The sequence below is a fragment of the Apis mellifera genome, linkage group LG12 (genome assembly GCF_003254395.2).
Source record: "Apis mellifera strain DH4 linkage group LG12, Amel_HAv3.1, whole genome shotgun sequence".
Taxonomy (NCBI): domain Eukaryota; kingdom Metazoa; phylum Arthropoda; class Insecta; order Hymenoptera; family Apidae; genus Apis; species Apis mellifera.
In genome coordinates this window covers 3,926,317-3,952,550 of record NC_037649.1, presented here as the reverse complement: position 1 = coordinate 3,952,550, position 26,234 = coordinate 3,926,317, and the positions used below count along the sequence as shown (strand labels likewise).

At 20.7% G+C, this 26,234-nt stretch overlaps 3 protein-coding genes and 1 long non-coding RNA gene across 9 annotated transcripts; 1 reads left to right on the top strand and 3 right to left on the bottom strand.

The window, feature by feature from the left end:
• Window positions 1-7,962: 7,962 nt before the first annotated feature.
• LOC551198 (serine/threonine-protein kinase STK11) lies at window positions 7,963-13,835 on the bottom strand. 2 transcript variants are annotated; one of them, XM_623593.5, is made up of 6 exons: window positions 13,361-13,835; window positions 12,118-12,238; window positions 11,492-11,677; window positions 11,209-11,345; window positions 10,720-11,063; window positions 7,963-9,352 (listed from the first exon to the last, which is right to left on the bottom strand). In XM_623593.5, exons 1-6 carry the CDS (start codon window positions 13,702-13,704, stop codon window positions 9,192-9,194), a joined length of 1,293 nt encoding a protein of 430 aa, XP_623596.2. In that variant the 5' UTR covers window positions 13,705-13,835; the 3' UTR covers window positions 7,963-9,191. The 2 variants fall into 2 exon arrangements, with proteins under 2 accessions (XP_623596.2, XP_006560867.1); XM_006560804.3 differs by lacking the exon at window positions 7,963-9,352 and adding an exon at window positions 9,675-9,800 and having other exon boundaries at window positions 13,361-13,834.
• Window positions 13,836-14,827: 992 nt separating this feature from the next.
• LOC409145 (zinc transporter ZIP9) lies at window positions 14,828-16,701 on the bottom strand. 2 transcript variants are annotated; one of them, XM_392671.7, is made up of 5 exons: window positions 16,399-16,701; window positions 16,127-16,253; window positions 15,481-15,707; window positions 15,252-15,386; window positions 14,828-15,167 (listed from the first exon to the last, which is right to left on the bottom strand). In XM_392671.7, the coding sequence occupies exons 1-5, from the start codon at window positions 16,492-16,494 to the stop codon at window positions 14,916-14,918; spliced, it is 837 nt and encodes a 278-aa protein (XP_392671.2). In that variant the 5' UTR covers window positions 16,495-16,701; the 3' UTR covers window positions 14,828-14,915. The 2 variants fall into 2 exon arrangements, with proteins under 2 accessions (XP_392671.2, XP_026300090.1); XM_026444305.1 differs by having other exon boundaries at window positions 16,127-16,306; window positions 16,399-16,698.
• A 306-nt stretch (window positions 16,702-17,007) lies between these two features.
• LOC412260 (serine/threonine-protein kinase SIK3-like) lies at window positions 17,008-24,059 on the top strand. 4 transcript variants are annotated; one of them, XM_026444302.1, is made up of 14 exons: window positions 17,008-17,090; window positions 17,268-17,518; window positions 18,268-18,564; window positions 18,678-18,848; window positions 19,038-19,161; window positions 19,252-19,372; window positions 19,453-19,690; window positions 19,784-20,105; window positions 20,172-20,305; window positions 20,420-20,576; window positions 21,167-21,304; window positions 21,452-21,670; window positions 21,811-22,004; window positions 22,191-24,059. In XM_026444302.1, exons 2-14 carry the CDS (start codon window positions 17,366-17,368, stop codon window positions 22,692-22,694), a joined length of 2,772 nt encoding a protein of 923 aa, XP_026300087.1. In that variant the 5' UTR covers window positions 17,008-17,090; window positions 17,268-17,365; the 3' UTR covers window positions 22,695-24,059. The 4 variants fall into 4 exon arrangements, with proteins under 4 accessions (XP_026300087.1, XP_016771094.1, XP_026300089.1 ...); XM_016915605.2 differs by having other exon boundaries at window positions 17,009-17,090; window positions 21,449-21,670; XM_026444304.1 differs by lacking the exon at window positions 21,167-21,304 and having other exon boundaries at window positions 17,009-17,090.
• LOC113219147 lies at window positions 21,103-21,629 on the bottom strand. The gene is made up of 2 exons (XR_003305841.1): window positions 21,509-21,629; window positions 21,103-21,321 (listed from the first exon to the last, which is right to left on the bottom strand). It is a non-coding gene; the product is annotated as an uncharacterized LOC113219147 (long non-coding RNA).
• Window positions 24,060-26,234: the final 2,175 nt, after the last annotated feature.

Genomic DNA, 26,234 nt, shown 5'->3' with positions numbered 1-26,234 from the left:
TGAAGGAAGTAATACGATTACTACGCCATCTATCAGACTGCTTATAATTTATTATTATAAATATAATAAATATTATAAATTCATTCTTACTTATCTACGTATTTTTATATTCTTTCTCTTCAATGATTTTTTAGCAACTTTATTTTCATTTTGAAAAATTTAAATTTCATAAATAATAACTTAGTTAAGATAAATATTTAAGCTTTTTATATCAATATAATTTTCAAATTATTATTTTTTAAAAAATATAAATACTTATTTTATTATAGATACACTAAAATAAATATATTTATTTTCTCTTAATAATTATTATTTTAAAGTTTTTTATATATTGTTATAATATTACAAATTCATTAATAACGAATGTTTTATACGAAGATTAAAGATTTTGAAAACATAGATTTGATAAAATAATAATATATTTATTAATATTTAAATCGGCATTAGATTTCATTTCTTTGATTGTCGCTAAAGGATCAATATTTAGAGTTTTGATGAGTTTTATACTTTTAAATTTTACAATTTTATTTAAAAATAATGTATAAAAAAATTAGACTGATTTTTTCTTAAATTTTTAAAATTTTATTTATTAAATTATTATTTAAATTATTATTATTAAATTATTATTTATCAACAATTAAGTTAATTAACAATTAATTTCAATTAAAAAAAAAAATTTTTTGAAATAATAATATATTTGTTTTGTATTTTGAATATTTCTTTTTTCTTTAAAGAAATTGTATACATTACTACTCCGAAAAAGCATTATTGCTTGCGATTAATTTGTTATTTTCTATTTTAGATTAAGTATTCAAAATTTCTTTGTTTTCAAAAAGACATTTATCAATAAAGAGAATAATTGAATAATAATCTTAAAAAAAATTAAAAAGAAAATAGAATGACATATTATTTCATCTCATTAAAATGAAAAAAAAATAAATTCAATACAATGAATAGTTCTCGAATTGAAAATTCAAATATAATTTTATAAAAATCGCAAAATTTAAAAACCTATAATTTTTAAATAAATATAAAACCAATAAAATGATGATTTAAAGTTCTCTAATTTAATATGAATTACATTATGTTTCAAATTGAATAAAATTTAAGATATCAAAAAATTATTGATTTGATATGGAATAATCTTTACATATATTTTATATGATTTGATAAAATATATATGTATTAATAAAATATTTCAAAGAAAATAAACAAAAATTATTTTATTATAATTAAACATTACATTTATATATTAATTAAACATTACATTTATATATTTGAGTTCATATAAGTTTTTTTTTTCTTAGTTTTATTTCTTTATCACTCATATTATATTTTTAAAATATCAAAATGTTTATATGAAATTACAAAAAATTATTGCATTGCTGGACAATACTCTCATATATTTATCATACATATATATATTTTTATATAATGGTAATTCACAATTAATTTTTCGCTCTCTATTATTTTCAATTAAAATATAATATCAGATTCTATAAATCTATGTTTGACAATCTGATCTTAAATAATGTATCGTCAAAACTTTCTTTTGAAAAAATGACATCACATTACTTCTATTTCCATTCTCTCTCTAATATCATCAACATCATGCAATTACAAATAATATTCTTTTTTATAAAATTATTTGTCTATAATCTATAATATGAATAAGTTACGCTTATTAGATAAAATTTTCAATATATCACATTTTCATTTGTAGTAAGGGAAGAAGTTAATTAAGAAGAGATTAACATGATGCATTGCTACATATACCACATTAAGGTATGTTTTCATGTGACAATAAATGTCAACATTTTCGTTGTTATGACATTGTATAATATATAATAATAAATTCAATGCTATTATAATATAATAATGATAAAAATTATGATATTTAATGTCATGATTATAAAAATCATAATTTAGTATCGAATGAAAATGTATACAGAAATGTATTCTGGTAGGCGCTATAGCAATCATGTAATATTACTCTTCTCTACTTTAAAAGTTAGCTTAGTCATTAATACTATCAAATAAAAATGTGATGTCATGTATTTAAAATCTAGAATCTCGTTTGACAATCATAAAATGAATTTATTTCTTATACTAATTCTTTTATCAACTTTTTCAAAATAACAATTTTAATCCTGAAATTGCTCAAGATGAATTTTGAAATATATGTTTATATTTAATAAAATTCTTATATATCTTTGCATTTTGAAATTATATTTTATATCAAACTTTAATAATAATATATAATAATAATAATTTATAATTAGTAATAACAATAATAAACAGATAGTATATTTTTATTATAAATTAATATCAATTTTTATTTAAATATATCAAAATCATATTTAAATTTTTTTTTCAAAACATTTATTGGCATAAAGAGTTAATTAAATTAAAAAATATTTTTAAAGTTCAAAAAATTAAGAAGATGAAATAAAATGTACCAAGTAAATTTAATAAAAATTTTAGAATTTTTTTAAGAAAGAATTTTTTTTTTAAGCATTTCAAATTAAAATTATTTGTATAGAAATTAATTATTAAATGTCATTTATAAAATAATATAATATATACATTTATTATAATTTATATTATACCTTTATATATTTATTATATTACATTTTTTATATTTTTATATGTTATATTTATGTTATAATATAATGTTTATATTTATATTATAATATAATATATGTTTATATTTATATTAGTTGAAAAAATCAGAAATAATTCTAATGAGAAATATATATCATAAAAATATTTAAGAAGATTGGATCTTCTTTCTTATATTTCTAAATAACATTATGAACATTTGAAATTTTTTTCTTAAATATATTATTTATCATTTTTTGAGTTATATTATATTTTATATACTCTTAAAGATAACTTGTTTTTAATCTGTTAATTTTAAAAAATATTTTTAAAAAAATGTGACGTAAAAAATATATTGATGATTATTCAAAATTTAATAAAAAAAAAATTGTTAAGTGATATTCATTTTATTGATTTTTATAATTTTATGATATTTTATGATTTTTATTACTTCATTTATACATTTATACATTTCATAAAATTTAATATTTTAATTCTGACAATCAAGAAAAATAAAAATATAAGGTCATATTTTAAATTAGATAATTAAAAAGATTAAATATTATTAATAGATAATTATATTAATTTTAAATTATTTTCTTTTTCTTTTTTTCTTATCTATTATATTTCTTTTCTTTTATCTTATAAACTTTGAAAGTTTAATTTATATTTGACATGATAATTATATATGAAATGCATAATATGTAATTATTATATTTGTTTAGAAATGAACTGAATTTGTTTAGAAACTTATCTCTAAAAAAATAAAGAAATATTTTTTTCAATTTTAATTTGTTGTATTAATTTATAATAAAATAAATTTATTTGATATTAATGATATATTTTTCAAATATTTTTATAACAATTTTTATAACATTGAATATAATATTTTTTTTTAGCAAAATTTATTATATATTACATATTTTATAGTAATTTATTTATTAAAAAAATTTTTTTATTTCTGTATTTGTATGTAATATATATTCATAACAACATATTTATTATTTTATTAATCATTGTAATTCTATGTACATTGTATATATATTTTATCATGATGTTTATAAAATCTATAAATTAATATTTTTTAAAAATAAAATTATTTCAAAAACAATATATGTAAATATATTATTAATAATATTCCAATGAGAAATTATATAAAATATATGAAAAATATATAGAATATATAGAATATTTTAATATTCTCTATTAATTAATAATAAATAAAAATTATTTTGATTATAATATATTCAATAATATTAATATATAAATCAATAATTTTGCATATATTGTTGAAATAATTTATTTTATGGATTTACAATTTATTATATACATATTTCTAGATATATTTACTATATACATATTGTTAAATAGTTTCATCTCTGATTTGAAATATATATATATATATATATATATATATATTTTGATTTAATATAATTATCTTGAATATTTTCGGAATTATGTTAAAGAAATTTCTTTTTTAACTAAAAATTGTTTAATATAAAAATGGTTATCATATGATCATATCAATCTTTTCGTAAGTATAATCTATGAAATAGATGAAGATCTATGAAATAGATGAAAATTATTTCTTTATGTTTTTTTTATGGCATATGATATTTTTATGTAATTTTTAATAAATAATAGTTTATAACAAGACAAATATAAAGAATTATGATATAAAAAAATATATTACAAATAAAATTAGTTAAACTAACAAATGATTGCTTTATATAACGCATATAAAGAAATAAGTATCATGATTATCATAATGTGATTCGATCTACAATCTACGATCTCTCGATCAATAAAGATTTATAAAAAATTTTTATCGCAAAAATGATTGTGGTATAGATTTTCAAGATCAAAATTTTTTTTATTACATTATATAGTACTCAATGCAAAAAATAAAAATTCTAATAAATTTTTTTCATTCTTTTGAAAAACGAATCTGAAATTTCATAAATTATTTTATTCAATAATTTTATTATGATATTGCAATATACAAAATATGCAATTGAGTACATTACATATTATTAATTAATTCATTAATTTATGAAATATGTGAAAATTTAAGAAAACAATTACGTCTAAACGAAATATCAATTCAATATGACTTTTCATTAATTTCATAAATTAACAATTTATTGATCAGAAATTAATAGTATATATTTTTTATTATCACATTATATCATTCTAGTACATATCAGAAATCACAATAAAGAAGCAAATCGTCATTGCTCTCATCAATAACAACTCGATAAATAGAAAAATATTATTATACATAGTTCAATTAAATAAACATTTAAATTAATAAAATTTTTGCTGATGAATTACACAAGTTGAATTGTAAATCATGCTTTTTGAAACATGTATTATTGCCAGAATTAAAAAAATGACAATATTTGAATTGAAGAATATTTTGCAAGGATATTTTAATGTTTGAACAGAAATTGAGATTTATAATATTGAATTGACTTAAATCTAATATAAGTTTAACTATTAAATTTCTGAAAAAAGCCTTATATCTGGATTTCTGATAATCTAAAATATTTTTCGAAGATTGACAAATTAGAAACATCATAATATCGTTTATATCATCAAATATAGTTATATAAAATATCGCAATTCATTTAAATTCTAAAAAGTCAGTTTAGATATTATAAATCTCAATGATTCCTGTTTAAATAAATTAAATTAAAGTAAATAATAAATTGAAACCACATCGTTTCAATTCTGTAATTCTTTTGATTTTAGGAATAATACATATTTTAAAAAGCATGGTTTATGTTCCGACTTGTAATTCATTAATAAAAATCAGTTATGTGATTAACTGAATAATATGTATACAATTTTTTTCTACTCACTGAGCTGTTATTGAATAATAATTCTTTTTTGAATATTGCTTTTTTTTCACTGTGATTTCTGATGTACGTTAGAATGATATAATATTAATTTCTGATCAAAATTGATCTGATTAAATTATTGTTTTAATTAATGAATTGTAATGAATTGATATTTCTTCATATTATCAGTAAATATTCACTTCAAATATTTCATAATTGCATATTATTTATATTGTAATAAAAATAATTTAATAAAAATTCAATAAAAATATAAAAATATTTAAGAAAATAGTTTACAAAATTTTAGATTTGTTTTTTAAGAGAATGATTCATTTGCGATTTTGTTTCTTGCAACAAAATGATACAATAAAAAAAACTTTGACCTTAAAAATCTATATCAAGGTCATTTTTGCGGCAAAATTTTTTTTATAAATCTTTATCATTTTTATAAATCTTCAATAATCGAGAATTATATTATGATGACCATGATACTTATTTTTTATATATCTTATATATATTAAATCATTATGCTTATTTTAATATTTTTGTTATTACAATTCTTATTGTAACAATGCTTTATACAATGATTACTTGATTACTAATATTATTATGTTTATCTTAACATTATGTTTGTTATTAATATAGAAAGCGTTCAAAAATGATTCTATTGATGCCTAGCATTTGATATTTCGATATAAAATATGGTCATAAAAAAACAGAAATAATATTTTTTAAACAATTTTATCTAAGAATCTAAGAAAATCAATATAATTATATAATGATTATTTTTATATTAAATAATTTTTATGTAAAAAAATTTTCTCTGGCTATTATAGTTCCAAATTATTTAAAATAGTAATTCTAAATTATTTTATATAATTTAATTATTTATATGAAAAAATCTATTGCTATTAAATTTTTTGTTATGTTTGATAAATATTATAAATTCTACAAATTTATAAATTATATAAATATATAATTTTATAAATATGAATCATTTCTGGCAAATGAAATTTTTAGAACATCACTATAATAATAATTATATCTTTATATTTATGTATATATATATTAATATATATTATAGTAATGAACTTATGATTGTAAGCAATATGTGTATAAAAATTAAATAAAATCTAGAATATTATAATAAAAAAATTATTTTCTACAATTATTATATATAACATTTACTTAATTTAATATTAAAAATGAAGCATACAATTTGCTTATTTGATATTACTGTTATTTTGTTTTCACATCATTTTAATACAAATGCGATTATATTACAATTTAAAATTACAAGCTAATTACATTAATATGTATAATTCTGTGCAATAATTTTTAGTTATTATACTATATTATTATAAATAAGTTATTATACTATATTATTATAAATAAATTTTTAAATATACAGAATATATTTAATTATAATGATGCAATTTAGATTTTTTATCAATTTTATTCCACTGTGCGTATGTCATATTTTTATTATTGTAATTTAAATCTTTATTTTATTTGAATTCCACTTATTTATTATAAAAAATATTAACAATTTATTAAAATGATAAATAATAATAAATTATATTTGTTCTAAAAATTATTTTAAATAGTTTGAATTTTATAATATATTATTTGAATAAATCAATTGAACAATTATTATATTACTTTGAATAATTTTCTTTTCTTTTAATTAATATTTCGAATTAACATTAAGCAAAAGAATTTAAAATTGTAGTAATAAAATATAATAATTTTAATTTAGATATATATATTCATGAAAAAATAATAAATTTGAGGAACACAATATATTTATGGTATATAAAAATATTACGCACATATTTTTTTTGTATATATTTTTGTATGTTAAATATTCTAATTTTGTTAATTTTATTTTGCACATTTCTAAGTTTGAAAGATACAAATAAAATAACGAAATAATCAAAGTTAATTAACAAAATAGTTAACTTGATGTTATTAGTGAATATTTCCTATTTCACCATAAAGTTATTATTATATATTTCTTATTTAATATCCCGTATGCTTTTTCAAAATAACATATAATAAATTTTACAATAAAAAAAATGTTTAAACAAGAAAACAAAATTACATTATCACATAAATTTGATATAAATTTCTACTTCTTAATTATCATCTTTGTTCATTCTTCATGTAACTAAATATAATTACATATAATTTTTTCTTGTTTATAATATGTACAATCACAAAAGATATAATTATTTTTATGTGCTTTCAGTACTTGGCAGTATTTAGGCACCTTAATTCCATCAAGGAAAGATAATGAGAGGACAATTTATATTCATATTCTCTCTGTAACTTCAAATTTACATGATAGATAACAATTCATTATGATTTCATCTTTGTATAAATTGCGCAGACGATATTTAAAAAAACATCAATATTATTGATTTTCGCTTATTTAAAAAAAATATTTTTTATTAATGTGACAAAATTTTTTTAATATATCTTTTATGAAATAAATTATTCTTTTGTGGAAGCATATTAGATATATAATTGATACATATGTCTTGAATTGGTTATATCTTTTAATTGGTAGATTCATACTTGAAATATGTATGTGTATAATGTGCTCCTGTATAAAGATTTATTACATGCTAAATTTATCACACCCAATTTTGACAATATTTGGTGTAATATTAAAGCATGAATACGGAACATTTAATATGAAATTTAAAAATAAACATACAGATCAACAATACATTGTATTTATCCTTAATGATATTCAAGTACGCTTTGATAATATCTATTATAAGTATTTATATGTGAAACAATTCTCAATATTCTTGTATATAAAAGAATCGATGTTTGTTTTACATTAAGTCATGTTACAAGAATTGCATTAAGTGTTTACAAGTCATCTTACGATGATAATACTATCATATATATGCAGTCTACAAACACAGATATTTTCTAAAATAACAATTATATATAAAATATTTTTAACATGTACATATATTGGAGGAAAGTTTTTTGTCAATCTAAAATAATATTTGACATATTTAATATGTTTCTGTTTATATATATTTGTATGTTTGAATTATTTTATCCTCCATCATAACATTAACCATAAAGTTTTTGTATTAGAAATAGTTTGTTAATGCATTATATAAATAAATCTGTTTAATAAACAAAAGTTTTTGCTTTACTAAAGGAATAAAAAATATAAATTTTAATAGCGTCAAAATTAGTAAAATAGCTCACACAAATTTTGTTCAAAGTAACATGTTTTTTTTTAATTCGTAAAACAAGAGTAATAGAGCAAAGCATGATGATTAAAAAATAGAATTCAAAATAATTTGATGATTTTTTGTATTACTTTTTCAATCTTTTTATCATTTAAGTTGATAGAAAAGAGAGAAAAGAAAAAAGTTATACAAAAAGAACACTTAATAACATATACCTTAATAATTGTAACTTCATTATGGCACGTGAAAGAAAATCACTTTATTTGGATGTCAAGTTATTAACCTCATAATTAATAAATCATAATGAATTATCTACTACGACTATTTAATATTAATATCACAAATGTTTACATTTAATGTTTTTGAATTAGTTTAAATTTATACTCAATTCGAGCTGTAGCTAGATAGTTATTCTAGCATATTTTAATATTTATTAAATTTTCAGTCATCTCCGTTGCAGAGAAACTTTATACCTGACATAGTCAGTAAAATGTATGATAAAAAATAAGTATGACAATGAGTTAAATCACGATGGCTTACAAGATGGAAATTTCTTAACATTAATACATGAAATTGGTTTGCGCCATCTCCGTTTACTCTGATGTGAATTTTGTTTGTTGTTGTGACTATTCCAAGTAGTTTTTTGGTCTTCACTAATTTTGTCCATTTCTTGAAGCCGTTTTTCTTCTGAACAAAAAAATGAATTTATTTAAAATCTGTTTATAAATTTATATTATAAGGGTTAATTCTATTTTATGTATAAATACTATAATAACTTTATAATCTATTGTGCAATATAAAAAACAAGATTGTTTTTGCAATAATATTACTACACATAATTTAAAATATGCATGACACATTGCAGAAGCTAATAACAGAGGGCTATTCTAAATATTAATGAGTTAAAAATTTCAATACCATAATTAATATAAATTTAGATGTGTGTTATAAAATGTAGAAAGGAAGGAAGGAGAAAGGTAAAATTGGGTATACACTATATAGAGAGTACCCGTTTTTGTCAGCTCGCAACATCATAGGTAGATATAAACGTGTCATTGTTACAGAATGGTGCATGTCTTTGATAAGAATACTAGTAGTCGATTTGAAAAAGATTGTTCACTATTCCGTTTAGAATCTGAAAAGCAAAAGCTGTATTTTATTCAAGTGTTTATTTACTTTAATTATAATTAAATTTATACTGTAATATAAATAATATAATATATTTTTTCTTCAATGATATCTTTTTTCTAATAATGTATAAAAAAAGGAAGTTTTTTAAACATATTTAACAAATTTTTAATAATAATTTTTATTATCTTTACTTAAAATAATTTATACAAATTATGTAATTTAATTTTTATAAATAAATAAAATACAAATATGCTAATTTTATTAAAATACAATTATAAAATGATTTTAATAGATAAGATTATCAATTTAATTGCAAAATAATGTAATTATCAAATCACTTTAAAAATACTGCTTCTGAGCTATAATATAGGATATTAATATATTCAATTAAATATTCAATTATATTCAATTGATTTTAGAGGTAAAAAACAAATACAAAAATTGATATATAAAAAAGTAGAGTATTGAGATTTATTTATTAAGTTACAAGCAATTTAAATTTGCGTTAATGAACAAAATAAAAATAGAATGAGATAACTTTCTGTTATATTACTGTCTTATATGCTGTTTTATTTTGTCTGTCTTGTTTCATCTAATTTATTTTCTTATAACTTAAAAAATAAATCTTAATATTTATTTATATCAATTTATATACTTGCTTTATCCTTTAGAATCAATGCTTCAAAAATATTTTTTTGACAAATACATTAACATTCTCTATATTAAGCCACAAATAATATATAATTTATTTATATTTTTATATTTTTTTAATTAGTGTTTTTGTGCATGCAAGTTTACCTTACCTTTCTGTTAGGTGTGAATATACAAATTAATATAAATATTATAGCAACAAAAATTTAAGCTTTAATACATAAATATAATAACACATAACATAATGCAAAGTAATATAAAAACAAACATACCATTTAGTTGATGTTCAGTATAATACATAGGATTGTCGTCACTTCCGTAATGATACTCCATCAGGTACGGTAGTACGGTCATACTATGCCATTTATGCCCTTTAAGAGGAGGTATGGGTACTTCTTCTTGTGTTTTAGGATGCCTGCATATAGTCCATGGATGTTTTTTAACTTGTTGCAAAGTAAACCTTTTATCTGCATCTTTTTGTAACATTCCTTGTATAAGAGATTTTAAAGGTTCTTCAACTTCTTCAGGTATAGAGTATTCACCTTTTCCAATATTTTCATATAATTTATAAATATTATCGCCTTGAAAAGGATATTGACCTGTAGTTATATTGTATCTGTGAAATATTTATAATTTTATTAAAAATGCATAATAAAATTTTTATTTTATAATAATTAAAATTCAATTTGTAAAATAAATTTTTTATAATAATTCTTTAAATTATAAAAATAAAATTAATTTATAAAAAAAGATATACTTACAATGTAACTCCACTGCTCCATATGTCTACTTTAAAACCAGAAAATGTTTCACAGCCATTTGCAATTTCAGGAGGCTGAAATGCTGGTGAACCTTGTCCCATTTTACATGTATCATCTTCAGAAAACATGTCTAATGCCTAATAAGTATATTAAAAATTACAGAGATTTTATAATTTTTTTATTAATATAAACTTTAATAATTTGTTAATTCTAAATATTTAACTTAAAAAATTATATTATAATTAAATAAAATAAAAATTCATTAATTATCATATATATGTACCTCTGCAACTCCAAAATCGCTAATCTTCAAGGTACCATCTAAAGCTAATAATAAATTCCCTGGTTTTATATCTTTATGTACTATCCCTTTACTGTAGAGGTATTCCAAACCATCCAATAACTGACAGAAATAGTCATGTGCTTGCCAAATTGGAAGCTTCTTGAGAGGTGTACTTCCCAACATATCCTGCAAAAAATCTAATAAATAGAAATCTAATTGTTGTTAATTTCATGCAGGTTTTCATTATTTATAAAATTTGCATAAAAATAGATTTTTATAAAGTACATGAAATTGTTATGTTAAATTATAAAAAGCATATTGTATGAAAATAATTAAATTAAAATATTAACATTTTTTGTTTTTTTTTTTTTATATTTTTAAAACTATCTTTTTTACTCTTATATTAAATATATAAAATAAATCATTTTTAAATATTTTTACGAGAAAAGATGAGTTTATGAATTTTTATTAAAATATAAATATTTAGAAATGTTGAATTAATTATTACATATATATTACACACATTGCATCTGAAACTTTAAACATGATCAAATATCAATTTATTTAAAGATATATTTGTGTATAACACATTCTAAAATAAACCATGTAAGGTTTTTAAACTTTACCTGTAATCCACATACACAAAATTCCATAACTAGGTACATCTTCTCCTTTTCATCATTATATAAAACATCTACAAGGTTAATTACATTCTTATGTTTTAATATCCTTAATAGTCTTATCTCCCTGTTAATGAATGTGAATAAATAGCATTTAGAATTCTAGAAAGTAATTAAATATATGACATAAAAAAATTTTTACTTTTATAAATCCATATAACTTATTTTTCCTTTTTTTTTTTAATGTTATGTACATTATAAAGAGAAAAATCAAATTTTATATTTAAATAATTTTGATTTTTATTAAATAAATATTAATAATAATAATAAAACTTTATTTTGTTATATATCTTAAATTAATTATAAATAATTATAAAATAATAAAAACATTTTCAGATTCTAATTATGTAGATGTTTATTTATGTCGTAATTACAAGATATCTCAAGATGAGTTTATATAGATAAGTATAGTATAAATCTATATGAAAAATGAGTTGAAAAAGACATTTTTTTATCTGAGATTTTATTTTTGAAAAAAATCAAATTTGAAAATTTATTAAATATACATGAATATGATTAATTTCTAATTAAATAGATAAAGCTAAATTGACAAAAAGTTGTTCTACATAATAAGAAAAAAAAGGAAAAATGTAAAATAAAATTAATTCATTTAAAAACTAGATTTTGAAATAATTTAAATTGAAAATTCATCAAGTATGTGAATATTTTATTATTTCTTCATAACTATATAAACTATATAATTATATAACTATATAATTTTTTTTTTTAAAAATGAGGATTTAATTTTAAATAATGAAATCATATTTTATATTTTTTTGTTTTCATATATACATAGATAAACTTTTATCAATAATTTGCATAATATTCAGTTAGAAATTAATTAAATTCATTTGTATTTAAAAATTGTTTAAATTTAATTTATTTGAAAATAAAATCTTAAACGAAAAAAAATTTTTTTTAACTCATTTTTATATATAGAATTATCTTTTGTCATCCTCTTATATCATCTGTTTAAATAATACTATTATTATTTTCATTTTTGGATTAATATAAATACTATAAGATTTTTTCTTTGTTTGGGTATAGTAATATTAATATAACATAAATTATGTGATACATATCTATACAATTGAATAAAGTAAGAATATATAGAAAGATCTTGTCTATTTTATCTAATATATAAAAAATATAAAAATATAAAAAAAATATTAAAATTTATTTATCGTACCGTTGAACGTTAAGCTCTCCATTTGGGATTCTACGAAGTTTCTTCCTTTTTAAGATTTTCACGGCTCTTCGACAAAGTGTCTCTGAGTCCAGCACTTCTTTCACCTTTCCGTAACTACCTTCACCAAGAACATCACCCATAACATATTTACCGATAAATTTACATTTCTTCTTTTTTTCTTCATATATAATCTGATCTGAATCCACCCTATGGAAGAACATGTTGATCTCATCCAAATCATAGGTCGGATCATCGTTGATCCACGTGACTGGTTCGATATCCCGGAATATTTCATTATTAATTTCTTCTTCATCTGGGTCACATATTGTGATTCTATTGTCCATTTTTTACAATACTAATTGGACTAAAATTACTGAAAACCACACAACTTTAACCTAAAACACGACCGGCACCACCATTGTTGTGAATTACAGCTGTATATTCTACCATGGCTTGTGATAATAAAAGACACGATCATCATTTCAATTTCTGAACGTATACACATACATATTAACTATATTAGCGCTTAAATTTAAAAATATTTCGTTAGATTTATTTATAGAATTTTTCATGTATTTACGCAAATTTTTTTTTATAATTATTTAGATATATTTTTCTTTCCTAACTATATTTTAAGAAAAAAAATTAAATATATTTTAATCTATTTAAATAATATTAATCATATTAGTCAAAAGAAATTTCTCATATAAAAAATATACATCTACATATCATATTGATATTATATTTATTAAAAATTATTTTATTTTTATAATAATAGAATAAGAATTTCATATATACAAATGTAAATGATAAATAAAATTTTATTTTTTAATTATTTGAATCTGCTTATAAAATAAAATATAGTTACATAAAAATATATTTTTATAAAAATCAAATATATAATATATAATATATAATATATAAAAATTTTATAATTTCTTTTATATACAAGAATTAAAAATATAAATTTTAATAAATAAAATAAAATCTACTAATTTTAATACCGTTAAATTTATATTCATATTGTATCATATTATACTATCTAATCAGGTACTATTAAATTACAATATGGAGTCTTTTTTAAATCATCATAAGATATAAAATATTTTTTTTATTTGATATTTTAAAAAAATTTTAGAGCATATATATAATATAATATAAAACAATATGAAATAGTATAAAAAAAGGATGTTTAATTTATCTTTTATATTAAAAATTTATCTCTAAATAATATAATTACGAAATTTCATTGAAAAATAAAAACTTATTAGAATGCATCATTTTTTGCATTATATTATATAACTTTATATCACGTTTTTATCATTAAATTTATACAAATATATAATAATTGTGATATGCTTTTTCTATAATTATTTACAGTACATAAAAGTATATCTTTTAAAACAGATAATTGATAAATTTTTTAATTATTATTTCATGATTTTATAAAAAAAAAAAATCATGGAATATATTAAAATATTATACTCTTTAATGAAAGGGACATTTTAAATTACACATAGTAAAAAAACAGGTATATTTTCTGTATGACATTTTGTCAATGATGATGTCCAGTTGTAATTAATGCAGGTAAAAAAGAGCCTAATACTAGAACTAATATTTCTTTAACTTTGAGTCCAGAAGAAGATACTGCAACATTTTCGGCACTTGGTAGATGAGTATAGTTACTATTAGTTCTTGTCATTAGTTCTGGTAAAACATGTACAGTTGCAACATATAAAAATGTACCTGCACTAAATAACATTGCTACTCCAGTTGCATTTACACTACTAAGTGTTTCTTTTCCTTCCTATAAAAAGATATATAAATTTTATATTAATACTTACAAATTAAGAAATATTTCATTAATTTATTTAACTTTGAAATAATTTACCTTTCCAATACCAAAATATGTTACAAGAGCAAGACAAGGAGCAGCTAAAGAAAATACTAAAAGATGTCTACCAATTTTTTTTCTATCTACTCCTTCATGTAATAAAAATGATACTAAACCAAATGCTGCAGGTGCCTGTGAAAAATTTTTTGATTTATTCATTTAAATTTAAATCTTTGTGACATTCTTATTCTTAGACATAAAATGATATTTAATTTATTTTACTTACTTTATGTAACATTATTGCTAAAAAAACAATTAATTCTACATCAGCTTGTGATGTAGTTGCGGCAGCTCCTAATGCCACTCCATCAGCAGCTGCATGAACTACAAGACCTAAAGTAGCAGTAACACTCCTTTCTCTCACTCCACTTCTTCTAGCTGAACACTGATCAATCAGTAACATAAATACAAAACCAAGTATTAAACTAATACCTATTAAAGAATGAGGATCACCTAAAAACAAAAATCAAAAATATTAAATTTAAATAATATCAAATTAAATTAAAGATTTTTTAAATATTTTATTATTTAAATATTAATTTTATTAAAATTAATTGATATATATAAAGATTGTCTCATATAAAATTAAAATGTAACAAATATATATATTTTTTTAATTTATTAATCTTATTAATGTATTTATCAAATTTTATACTAATTCTATAATAATAATTAATAAATATTTCTTTAATAAATTAAATAAAAGATTCATTTATATATTTTAAAATAATAAATCCAAAAAAATTTTAAATATAAAATAAAAAGTTCATTTAAAAATAATTTAAAAATATAATTGAATTATATAAATTTAAACACAAAAAAATATAAACTGTGCATAGTTATGAAATAATATATTACTATAAAATACTAACTATAAACTCCTTGATCATTATTACTTCCACCAGTAAACAATGCTCTTATACCTTCAGGTATAATCACAGCTAGTGCAGTGCCTACAAGAAGTCCAGCACCAAGTATTGAAACCAGTTGTAATTTATCCTAGAAAGATTAAAGGTTCATGATGTTCATGATCATGGAGTTCTTTGTAGAATCTGTAATCAGTAGTTTAAGTATATGACAATCATAGAAAATGATAGATAAAAAAATTGTCTTTTCATCTATCGTCAAATGAAAAGGAGATTACCTCAGATAAATTCATGACTAATGGTAAAGATCCAGTTATACAGGAACCAATTAACATTACCAGTGAAAGCATCCATAAAACTGTACTTTCTTCCATTTTTGAGATGTGTTTTTTAAATAAATAAAAAGAATTCACTTTGTTCAAATATTATTTTTTCATTGTTATTTAATATTAAATAATCAGTTATATTATATTTATTAAAACAATTCAATTTTTTTATTATTGCATTTTAACTAGAATGCACTTTTTGATAATGTTCAACAATCTGTTTTCGTCTACGTAGCAATTTCGCGGTGAATACTATGAGTATAGCAATAATATGACAGCAACCTAATATTATGACATAAAAGGAAAAAAGTTATATATGTAAAAAAATATATCATAATGAAAGTTTATTGATTTCCTTCATAAAAAATAATATGAATATTTCTATTAATATAAAAAATTATTTAAAAAATAAATATTTTTTAATAAGAAAATTATTGATTTATTTAAGAAACAAGTTATAGTTTTCATGTTTCATTCATGTAATGATGTTATAAATGAATACACTCTAAGAATGATATGTTCTATGCTTTTGAAATTTAAACGAAAAAGATCAATGAACTCAAATCTATATACACTAATTTTCATGGATAATATTTATTTGTACAGATGGCGTATAAAGATTTATCTTGTGACTGTATAAAAAGGTAAACAAACAATGCTTAATCAATAATTAAAAAGAATTAATGTATTTTTTTGTAGATTTTGTTTATTTTATACTATTAATAATTTCATACAAAACATTATTTTCGGAATTTTTATTATAATTTTTTTATAATAATAATTAATTTCTTTTAATTTTTTAATTTAAATTATTTTACTAGATGGCAGAGATGTCGAATCGTGGCACCTCTAGCGGAAATATTAATGTACTAAGCAGTAAGTGATTGGTAACGAGTTGAGTGAGACAAGTGATTAAAAAATGGCATCCGCGACGACGTCGCACAATGAGGTTTCGCAGGAATTTTCTGTCAACAAACTTATTCGTGTCGGTTATTACGAATTGGAAAAAACTATTGGCAAGGGAAATTTTGCCGTTGTTAAAATGGCCACTCATGTTGTAACTAAATCGAAGGTAAGGCATTGTTAAAGTATTTTTCTCACAAACATGAAACCGTCATTTTGTCGTTATATCTTTGAATAACAACGTGGACATATAAATTATATTATATTTTATACATTATAAGAGATTTTCATAAAATAATAATGTATCATATGTCATCATATGAAGAAAATTTATAATTTTAAAGAATGTTTCATGGACCGATGTTACCAACAGATACTATTACATCGATTGAAATATGTTCATTACAATAATTTTTCAAATCATTATTAATGATAATAGATTTAATATCATTTCAAAATAAAAATAAAAATATTTTTATTAATGTTCATAAAAATTTATAAACTGAATTTCTATCTACATATAGTATTTTTCTTTTTATATTTATTTTTCTTTGTTTTTTCTTTTTGTATGTTTTTTTATTTTTATACAGGAATTAAATCAAATAAATGTAATATTAAAAATTGATATTAATTAATTTTTTGATACTATTATGCAATTTATTTTTATAATAAAATACAAATTATATGAAAAAAATACAACTTTTTTTTTAGTGATCATTTATGTACTTTGAAAAATTTATAAATATTTTTTATTCATAAATAATATATATTATTATGTTTATAATATACTTGAAGTTCTTTAAGATAAAAAATTAATTATGTGAAACATACATTAAGTATTATTTTTTAATAAATCCAATTTAATTTAATATATATTTCTTAAAAAATATAAATTTGTAACAAATATATTTTTTTTAGGTTGCTATTAAAATAATAGATAAAACAAAATTAAATGAAGAAAATCTAGCCAAAATTTTTCGTGAAGTACATATAATGAAACGATTAAGGCATCCACATATTATAAGACTATATCAAGTAATGGAAACAGAGAAAATGATATATTTAGTTACTGAATATGCTCCTGGAGGAGAAATATTTGATCATCTTGTACGAAATGGGAGAATGCCAGAACCAGAAGCAAGAAGAATTTTCCGTCAAATTGTTCTTGCTGTTCGTTATCTTCACCAACAGAGAGTTGTTCATCGAGATCTTAAGGTTTAATTATCTAAAATGTATTTTTTTAATATTTAAAAAATTTATGAAAAATTAAAAAAATAAAATGGTTAACATTTATATATTATAAATAATTATATACGTTATTATTCTAGGCTGAGAATTTATTACTTGATGCAGACAATAATATAAAACTTGCAGACTTTGGATTTAGTAATGAATATACTCCAGGTGTTCCACTTAACACTTGGTGTGGTTCACCACCATATGCTGCTCCAGAAATTTTTGAAGGAAAACACTATGATGGTCCAAGAGCTGATGTATGGGTACGTGATTAACTTATAATATATATATGTATTACATAATGTATGGACATATATATCATATATATATATATATATATATATATATATATATATGATAAATGAGAATATTATTATTATTAAAATAATAAATTATGCAAAAATATTAATAATAAAATATGAAACATAATTGAAATATATTTATTTTTTTAGAGTCTAGGTGTTGTTTTATATGTATTAGTTTGTGGTGCATTACCATTTGATGGACCTACAATGCAATTATTACGTTCTGTAGTAATCTCAGGGAAATTTAGAATACCATTTTTTATGTCTGCAGGTAAAAAATATACAAATTTATATATTTTTAATTTATTATATGGCATTATATTTTATATGTATATTTTACTAATATATTAATTTTTTGTAGAATGTGAAAAATTAATTAGACATATGTTAGTAGTAGAACCAGAACGACGTTTAAGTATCTCACAAATTTTAGCACATTCTTGGATGGGTGGAGATGGTGTAACAGAACCTGAACCAGGAGGGTAATGTATAAATATTAATAATATAAATTATATTTATAATAAATATATGGGAAAGATTCTATTTCATTATATATGCTTAGGTGTAATCCTGAAAATGTGCCACTTCAAATAAATCAAGTAGTGATAGAAAATATGTTAAGATTACCAGGTCTTAGTGCAGAAACATTATTAAAAGCAGTTCAAGGAAATGCATTTGATCATGTATCAGCAATATATAATCTTCTTGTTGATCGGTTAGAACCAACAATGCCTAATTTACCTAGTATTCAAAGTATACCAGGAGATTATGCTCCTGATGGAGCACATCAACTAGAAAAGGTACATATTAAATTTTCTTTTCTTTTTTCTCTTTAAATAATAATAATAAATAAATATTCTTCAAAATTCTATTTTTTTATTTCTTTTGAAAAGTTTGGTGATACAGAAGCAGAAACAGAAGAAAGAAGTGGAATGCAACTTACACCTGGCACACCTTATCATACAACTAGAAGACACACAGTTGGACCTGGTGATACTGCACATCAGCCACCATCATATCCTTATAGCTATAATCATACATCAGGCGATCCAACATTGCGACTGCTTCCTATATTACAATGTAATAATACTGATCCTCAAGTGTTACCTCACACAAATTTGCCCTTAAATCTTCCTTTGGTTCAACATCAACCTCCTCAAAATTTTCAAATCAAAGATCAACATTTATTAAAACCTCCTCCTGTGATGGGAGCAAGTAAGTAATATATATTATTTTAATAAATTATTTTGTTTTTTAATAACAATATTTGATTAATTATAGCTGGGAGTTTTGGAAGAAGAGCTTCAGATGGTGGAGCTAATCTTCATGTCTTCTATCAACAACATGGTAGTAATTCTGGTGGTGCTGAAGATGGAGGATGGAGTCAACCTGGCAGTAGAGAACATTTGCAACCTGTAAGAAAAATATATAATGTATATATATACTACATAAATTATTAAATATTTATAAAAAAATATTTATGAAATAGTTAATTAGAAATACAATTAATTTGTTTATATTCTATTCAGATGCAAAGTGGAAGTCCAACTCTTGTACCATGTGCTCAGTCATTAAATGTAGGAGTTAATAGTGGCAATGGTGATACAAATAATAATAGTGGAAGTGGAAGTGGTGGTAGTGATAGAAGAAGACGAAGTGGTCTTACTGCCGTCATGCAAAGACCAGGTACTGTGGATTATGCCTTTCAGGTATTCGTGTGCACATAATCAATGCACTTTATTACAATATATTTTATTTCAATGAAAGTTGATTATAATGATTTGCTATATTAATTAGTTTAAAAGCTTATCATATTTCTTCATTTGTAAGCTGTAAGTATCATTGTGCCTTGTTTATATTTTTGCTTTTGCAATATTTGCATATTGGTATGTTTTTTTTTTATTTCATTCGTTTTTAAATAATGAAATATTGCATGATAAATATTTCTAAAAGACGAAATTTGTCAATATTTAATATTAATATGTTTATATTATAAATATTATAACTATTGTATAATACTTAATAATTAATAGTATTATACAATATTAGTATTATCATTATATATTATTATAATATTAATATATATAATATTATTTCATGCTATATGTAAATATATTTGAATAATAGTTATATTTTAAATTTGTACACAATACACATGTGCACTTCATTTGCAATGTATTTTTTATAGTATTTCATTTGATTTTATTTTTGATTTTGCATGGTTTTTTTGTATCCACTGCACTACCATGCCTCGTTGGTTGGTAATATGCATGTAGTTATAAACCCGGAAATGGTAATGGAAGTGGAAGCTAGGATGAATAGAGCTTACCTCCCATCACGACTATTACCGACACATCTTAGAGGATCTACACTTCCACACCATAGGAAGACTTCATTGTATCATACTAGCACTGGTAATTTTTGTGTGGTTCTTTGGATTTTGTACAAAAGAAAGTTAAATTATTGTATATCTTTATTAACATAGTTATACATATGTATAAATATATAATTTATATTTATAATATTTAAATAATATATATTTTTTTTATTGCTTTTAGTAGGTAATAGAGATTCATACAAGGAACCAAGCACTCATGTTTCTACAGAAAGATATTCACCTGTTCGGAGAGCATCTGAAGGTTCAGGTCCACCTGGACCTGGAATTCAGGCACTTCAACAAGAATATCAACAATTACAAAGGTTAGCATCTCCATCGCATAGTCCTGCAAGTATTCCTGGATCTCCTGTGCATGAAAGAGGAGTAGCAGCAATCACACAAGGTACTTCTTAATTTTGTAATATAATATATATATATATATATATATATATATATATATATATATTTATATAAAATTTTTATATATATATATATAAAATTTTTTAAAAATTGTAATATAATATAGTATGATTTTATTAATAGGTTTAAGTGGCTTAACAACAGCAGTACAAGGTAGTATAGTTCATGGTACTCCAACACAACCCCCAGCAACGCCATTAGATTTGAGTCCATTAAGGCATCATAGATCACCAGCTACCACACCAGTTAGTTATTCACCTAGTAACAGTCCAGCATTAGATATGATTCAAGAAGAACATCCTGTGGAAATACCAAGAGTAAATAATTTAAACATCAATTTTATTATTATATTAATTTATTATTTAATGATTTTTTATATTAAAAATATTATTGTTAAAATGATTAATAATTATTAATATATTATTAATCATATAATAATTATAATATTATATTATAGTATACATATAAAATGCTATAATATATAGTATATTTATTTGTTTTAGGTACCGCCTCAAATATCTGTAACCGATCTTGGAGGACAAGTAACACTTATTAGTTGTTCACCTTCACCATCTCCATCGCCTGATTCACTCGAAGACACGTTACCTCATTATAATCCTCTTCCCAGCTTCATCATTTCTGAACCATGTGATCCATCAAGACCTAGTATCACACGTGGCATTGGTAGGCCATTGAATACGTCAATACCTACAGAAGTTGAAGTTACATTATCAGATGAATCGAGTAGATTAAATTCCGAAGCTATATTAGGCCGTGTAAAACAAATTATAGACGCAAGAGCCCCTCCAAAAGGATTTATCTTCTCTACAGAAGAAGTAAAAGGTAGTGGGCTTAGTTTAGAATATCCAGGTGGTGTTCAAATTGAACTTAGAGTATGTGAATCTGAAGAAAAGGAAGTAAAAGGCATTAAGATGCGAAGAATTAGTGGGGACCAATTACAATACAGTCAACTTTGTCAGCAGCTGATCTCGTGTATTACTGTTTGACGAAAACCAGCACATAATATAATGTTTTTCGTTACATTACATTCCTGGTGCCACATACACCACTCATTACAGTATTGCACATGCATGCTGCATAATACGAGCGGTACTTTAAGCATACCATTCTTTACATTGATACATTCATGTAACATTCAGTGTGCTACATTTCTCGATATTTTTTTTTTTGTTTTTTTTTCGTTCTGACTTATAAAATTGAAAAAAAAACTTGTGCATAATATAAAGCTAGAACAAAAACATAATTTTTTAAAGTCTTATTATTAAGACTTTAAAAGGTGTACAAATATACATGCTTTTGTGCAAATAAGACGATGTTCTGCTATTTTTAAATAATCTAAGTATTAACAAATCTGGACGTTTTTCATAAAACTTTAATCGTTAATGTACATCACACATCATTCCTTTTTGTAGAATATTTGTCTTCATATTAGAAGATTGTAGGTAGTAAATTCATATTTTACTGTTCAAATTATCATCAGGTGCCCTTTTTAGCTTAGATAAAAAAAAGCGTCTTTTGTACCGAATTAGATGGCAAAATGTAAGCATTTTCACGATATATATGTCTTTCTAATGTAATGGAAATGTTTTATATGAAATTTACTATATTTAATCGATTACCATTGCAATTTTAATTTCATAATGTGTATTTCATATTTGTAGATATTCATTTTATAGTACTGTAATTTTCTTTTTTCTTTAATATTATTAGGACTAGAAGAATTCCCTTCTTGTTTTTGGTACAAATACCATTCTGTTAGATAATTTAATTTTAATAAGTAAAAACGTATATATTCTTTTGTATAGTGCAAATACAATTATTGTGGTTTGTAGTTTAAAAGCTACACAGACTGAGTTACGATTGTATATCTTTTTTTTTTAAAATCATACATAATATTTAAAATTTTTAAATCCATGATATTTCAATAATAATGTAATTAAAAATTAGTAATTTTTAAAAAATAGTAAAGCATCGTTACAAAGTATACTTTCTAATAGTTATGTTTATGAATTATTTAATTATTGCCATTTAAAAAGGAAAGTATACAACCTAACTCTCCTTGTGTAACCAAAGAGTTGAATTACTTTTATATTTTCGAAAAAATCTTTTATTCTTATTTTAAAAACAAAAGAAAAAATATGAATAAACATTCATAATAATTTCTTAATGCAATTATAACTATGTGGGCACATTATTTTATTATGTTGCAATGATTAGATAAAAGACATTATATTAGTGTCATATATGAAAAATAAGATTTAAGTCGTTTAACAAAATATTTTTCTAAATTATGACTTAAACAAAAGATAATATGCAAAAATATATTTCCTGTGTACGAGCTACAATGAATATTTTTACAGAATACAACTTGTGTAAACATATTTTTTTTCATTCTTAAATATATGCTTATTTTCTTTTTATCATACAAAATACTTCGATTTAATATTGTTTATATATTTATATTTTCTGTTAGTTCTAATAGTATTGCTTAATAACTATATAATCGTTCAAATTTTTTACAATTACTTTATAATATATCATTCAGCAAATAATTAAATACAAGTTGTATTTTGTAAGTAAAATTACAAAACGTGCTTCATATACTAATACATTTTTATTTGAATATTTCATTTTAAATCATGGATCAACTTACATCTATTAGAAGTAATAATACTTCTGTGTTTCTGTAAATAACAAAAATTAATGTAAATATATGATGCGTACTATTTAGAGATTTCTAAAATGTACATCATACAGGCTATTCTATTTGAGATAACTTTTAATACTTTAATGTTCTTAAATATTCGTTAATATGTAATTATTATTACAATATGTTTCATTATAAAATTTTCTATAAAAAATACATAGTCTTACATATATTTATATAATAGTTTGAAAATAGATGACAAAAAATGTTTTCATATTAATCAAATTTACATACACATTATATGCATACATGTTTTTAAAAAATTATATGGATAAATTATTTCATTAGTTAATCAAATAAGAATAGCCCTCAATATTATGTAATGCCCAATTTCCATCAAGTAATTAATAATGTATTATATTATATCATTTAAACATTTTTTTTATATATTTTAATCAAAGTAAAAACCTTGTATATGTGCACTATATATATTAGATTTATAATGAATATGTACCATTAAATATTTTAATATATCTTAATAATTTGAATTCTAATTGAAAATCTAATATGCAGTATCAATTTTATATTATATAAGTGGTATATTTCATTATAAATCATTGCTGACAAAGCCTTCTGGATAATTCTTAATATATTAAATATTAGATGTCTAAAAATATCTACTTCTACTTAATTTAAGTAGAATTTAATTCAAAAATTCTAAATTCTTAACATTTATATGAAAACGTATTTTAAAGCAATAATTATTTCAACAAAATGTTTCCTACCAAATAATGTTTTCACTTCTATATTTTAATTATTTTGTGTACAATATTTAAGTCTTCCTTATGAATTATTTTTTATTATAATATTAGAATGCAAATTTTATCTTGTATAGTGTATTCTGCATAAAGTGTGACACACTGTTTCCGAAAATATTACAAATATCGATATGATATTTTTTGCAAATTAAATAGTATACAAAAAAATAATTATTTATTTAGGATAAAAAAAATTATAAAGATAAATCTCAGAAAATAGAAAAGATACCGCCTCATTTTTTTTAACTCGAATGTTTTTGTTTTTAATTTAATTTTTTTCTTAATTTAATTGAATTATGTTTGTATTTTATATCATCAAACATAATAATATTTATTTGATACTTAATTTTTTTTAGGATTTTCAATGAAAAATACTCTACATAAGAGAATGTAGACAAAAAAATTTAAATCGTCGAATATATGTGACGTAAATTTTTTTTTCCATTCTTTTATATACAATTTTTTTCATTATGATTTTTTAATTAATCTGTGAAATATAAAAAAATATAAATAATAAATAAATATTAAGTTCAATAATAGATATATAAATAACAAATAATTAATATATCATTTTATTTTAAAAAAAAATGAAAATGATATTTCTTCCATCTCTTAAAATTCATTCCCAATTTTTTTAACTCTAAATATTTGAGTCCTATAAACTGTTTAATTTGCAAAAGAATTTCATGTTAATATCTACAGTAGTGTTTCGAAGAAAACAATTTGTTATTTTTTATATAGAATATCTTATGTATTATGATATATTATATATTTTGTAAATTTTGTTTATTGAATACTAAAATTTAAAAATTTGTTTCATAAATTATATTATTTCATTTTTTTTATTTTTGCTATTAATTTAAATATATATAATAACTATTATAAAAACATTGAACAATCTAATGAAAAATCTTTTTATTCTTTTAGCTAAAATTTTCAATATTTTTAATTGAGAATACAGTGTATAAACAAAAAAACTCTATATTGATGGAAAATGGGCAAAAATATTATCAATTACGCACAACAGTGAAAGTGTAGATCAGCATAATCCAATTTATTGT

Coding starts and splice junctions, on each gene's coding strand:
- LOC412260 (XM_016915605.2), top strand. CDS start 17,366: ATGGCATCCGCGACGACGTCGCACAATGAGGTTTCGCAGGAATTTTCT. Junction 20,106..20,171: donor TCCTCCTGTGATGGGAGCAA/GTAAGTAATATA, acceptor GATTAATTATAG/CTGGGAGTTTTGGAAGAAGA. Junction 20,577..21,166: donor TGCCGTCATGCAAAGACCAG/GTACTGTGGATT, acceptor ATATGCATGTAG/TTATAAACCCGGAAATGGTA.
- LOC551198 (XM_623593.5), bottom strand. CDS start 13,704: ATGGACAATAGAATCACAATATGTGACCCAGATGAAGAAGAAATTAAT. Junction 11,064..11,208: donor TGGAGCAGTGGAGTTACATT/GTAAGTATATCT, acceptor AATATTTCACAG/ATACAATATAACTACAGGTC. Junction 9,353..10,719: donor TACTGAACATCAACTAAATG/GTATGTTTGTTT, acceptor TTTTTTGTTCAG/AAGAAAAACGGCTTCAAGAA.
- LOC409145 (XM_392671.7), bottom strand. CDS start 16,494: ATGGAAGAAAGTACAGTTTTATGGATGCTTTCACTGGTAATGTTAATT. Junction 15,708..16,126: donor TAATGATCAAGGAGTTTATA/GTTAGTATTTTA, acceptor TTTTGTTTTTAG/GTGATCCTCATTCTTTAATA. Junction 15,387..15,480: donor TAGCAATAATGTTACATAAA/GTAAGTAAAATA, acceptor AATTTTTCACAG/GCACCTGCAGCATTTGGTTT.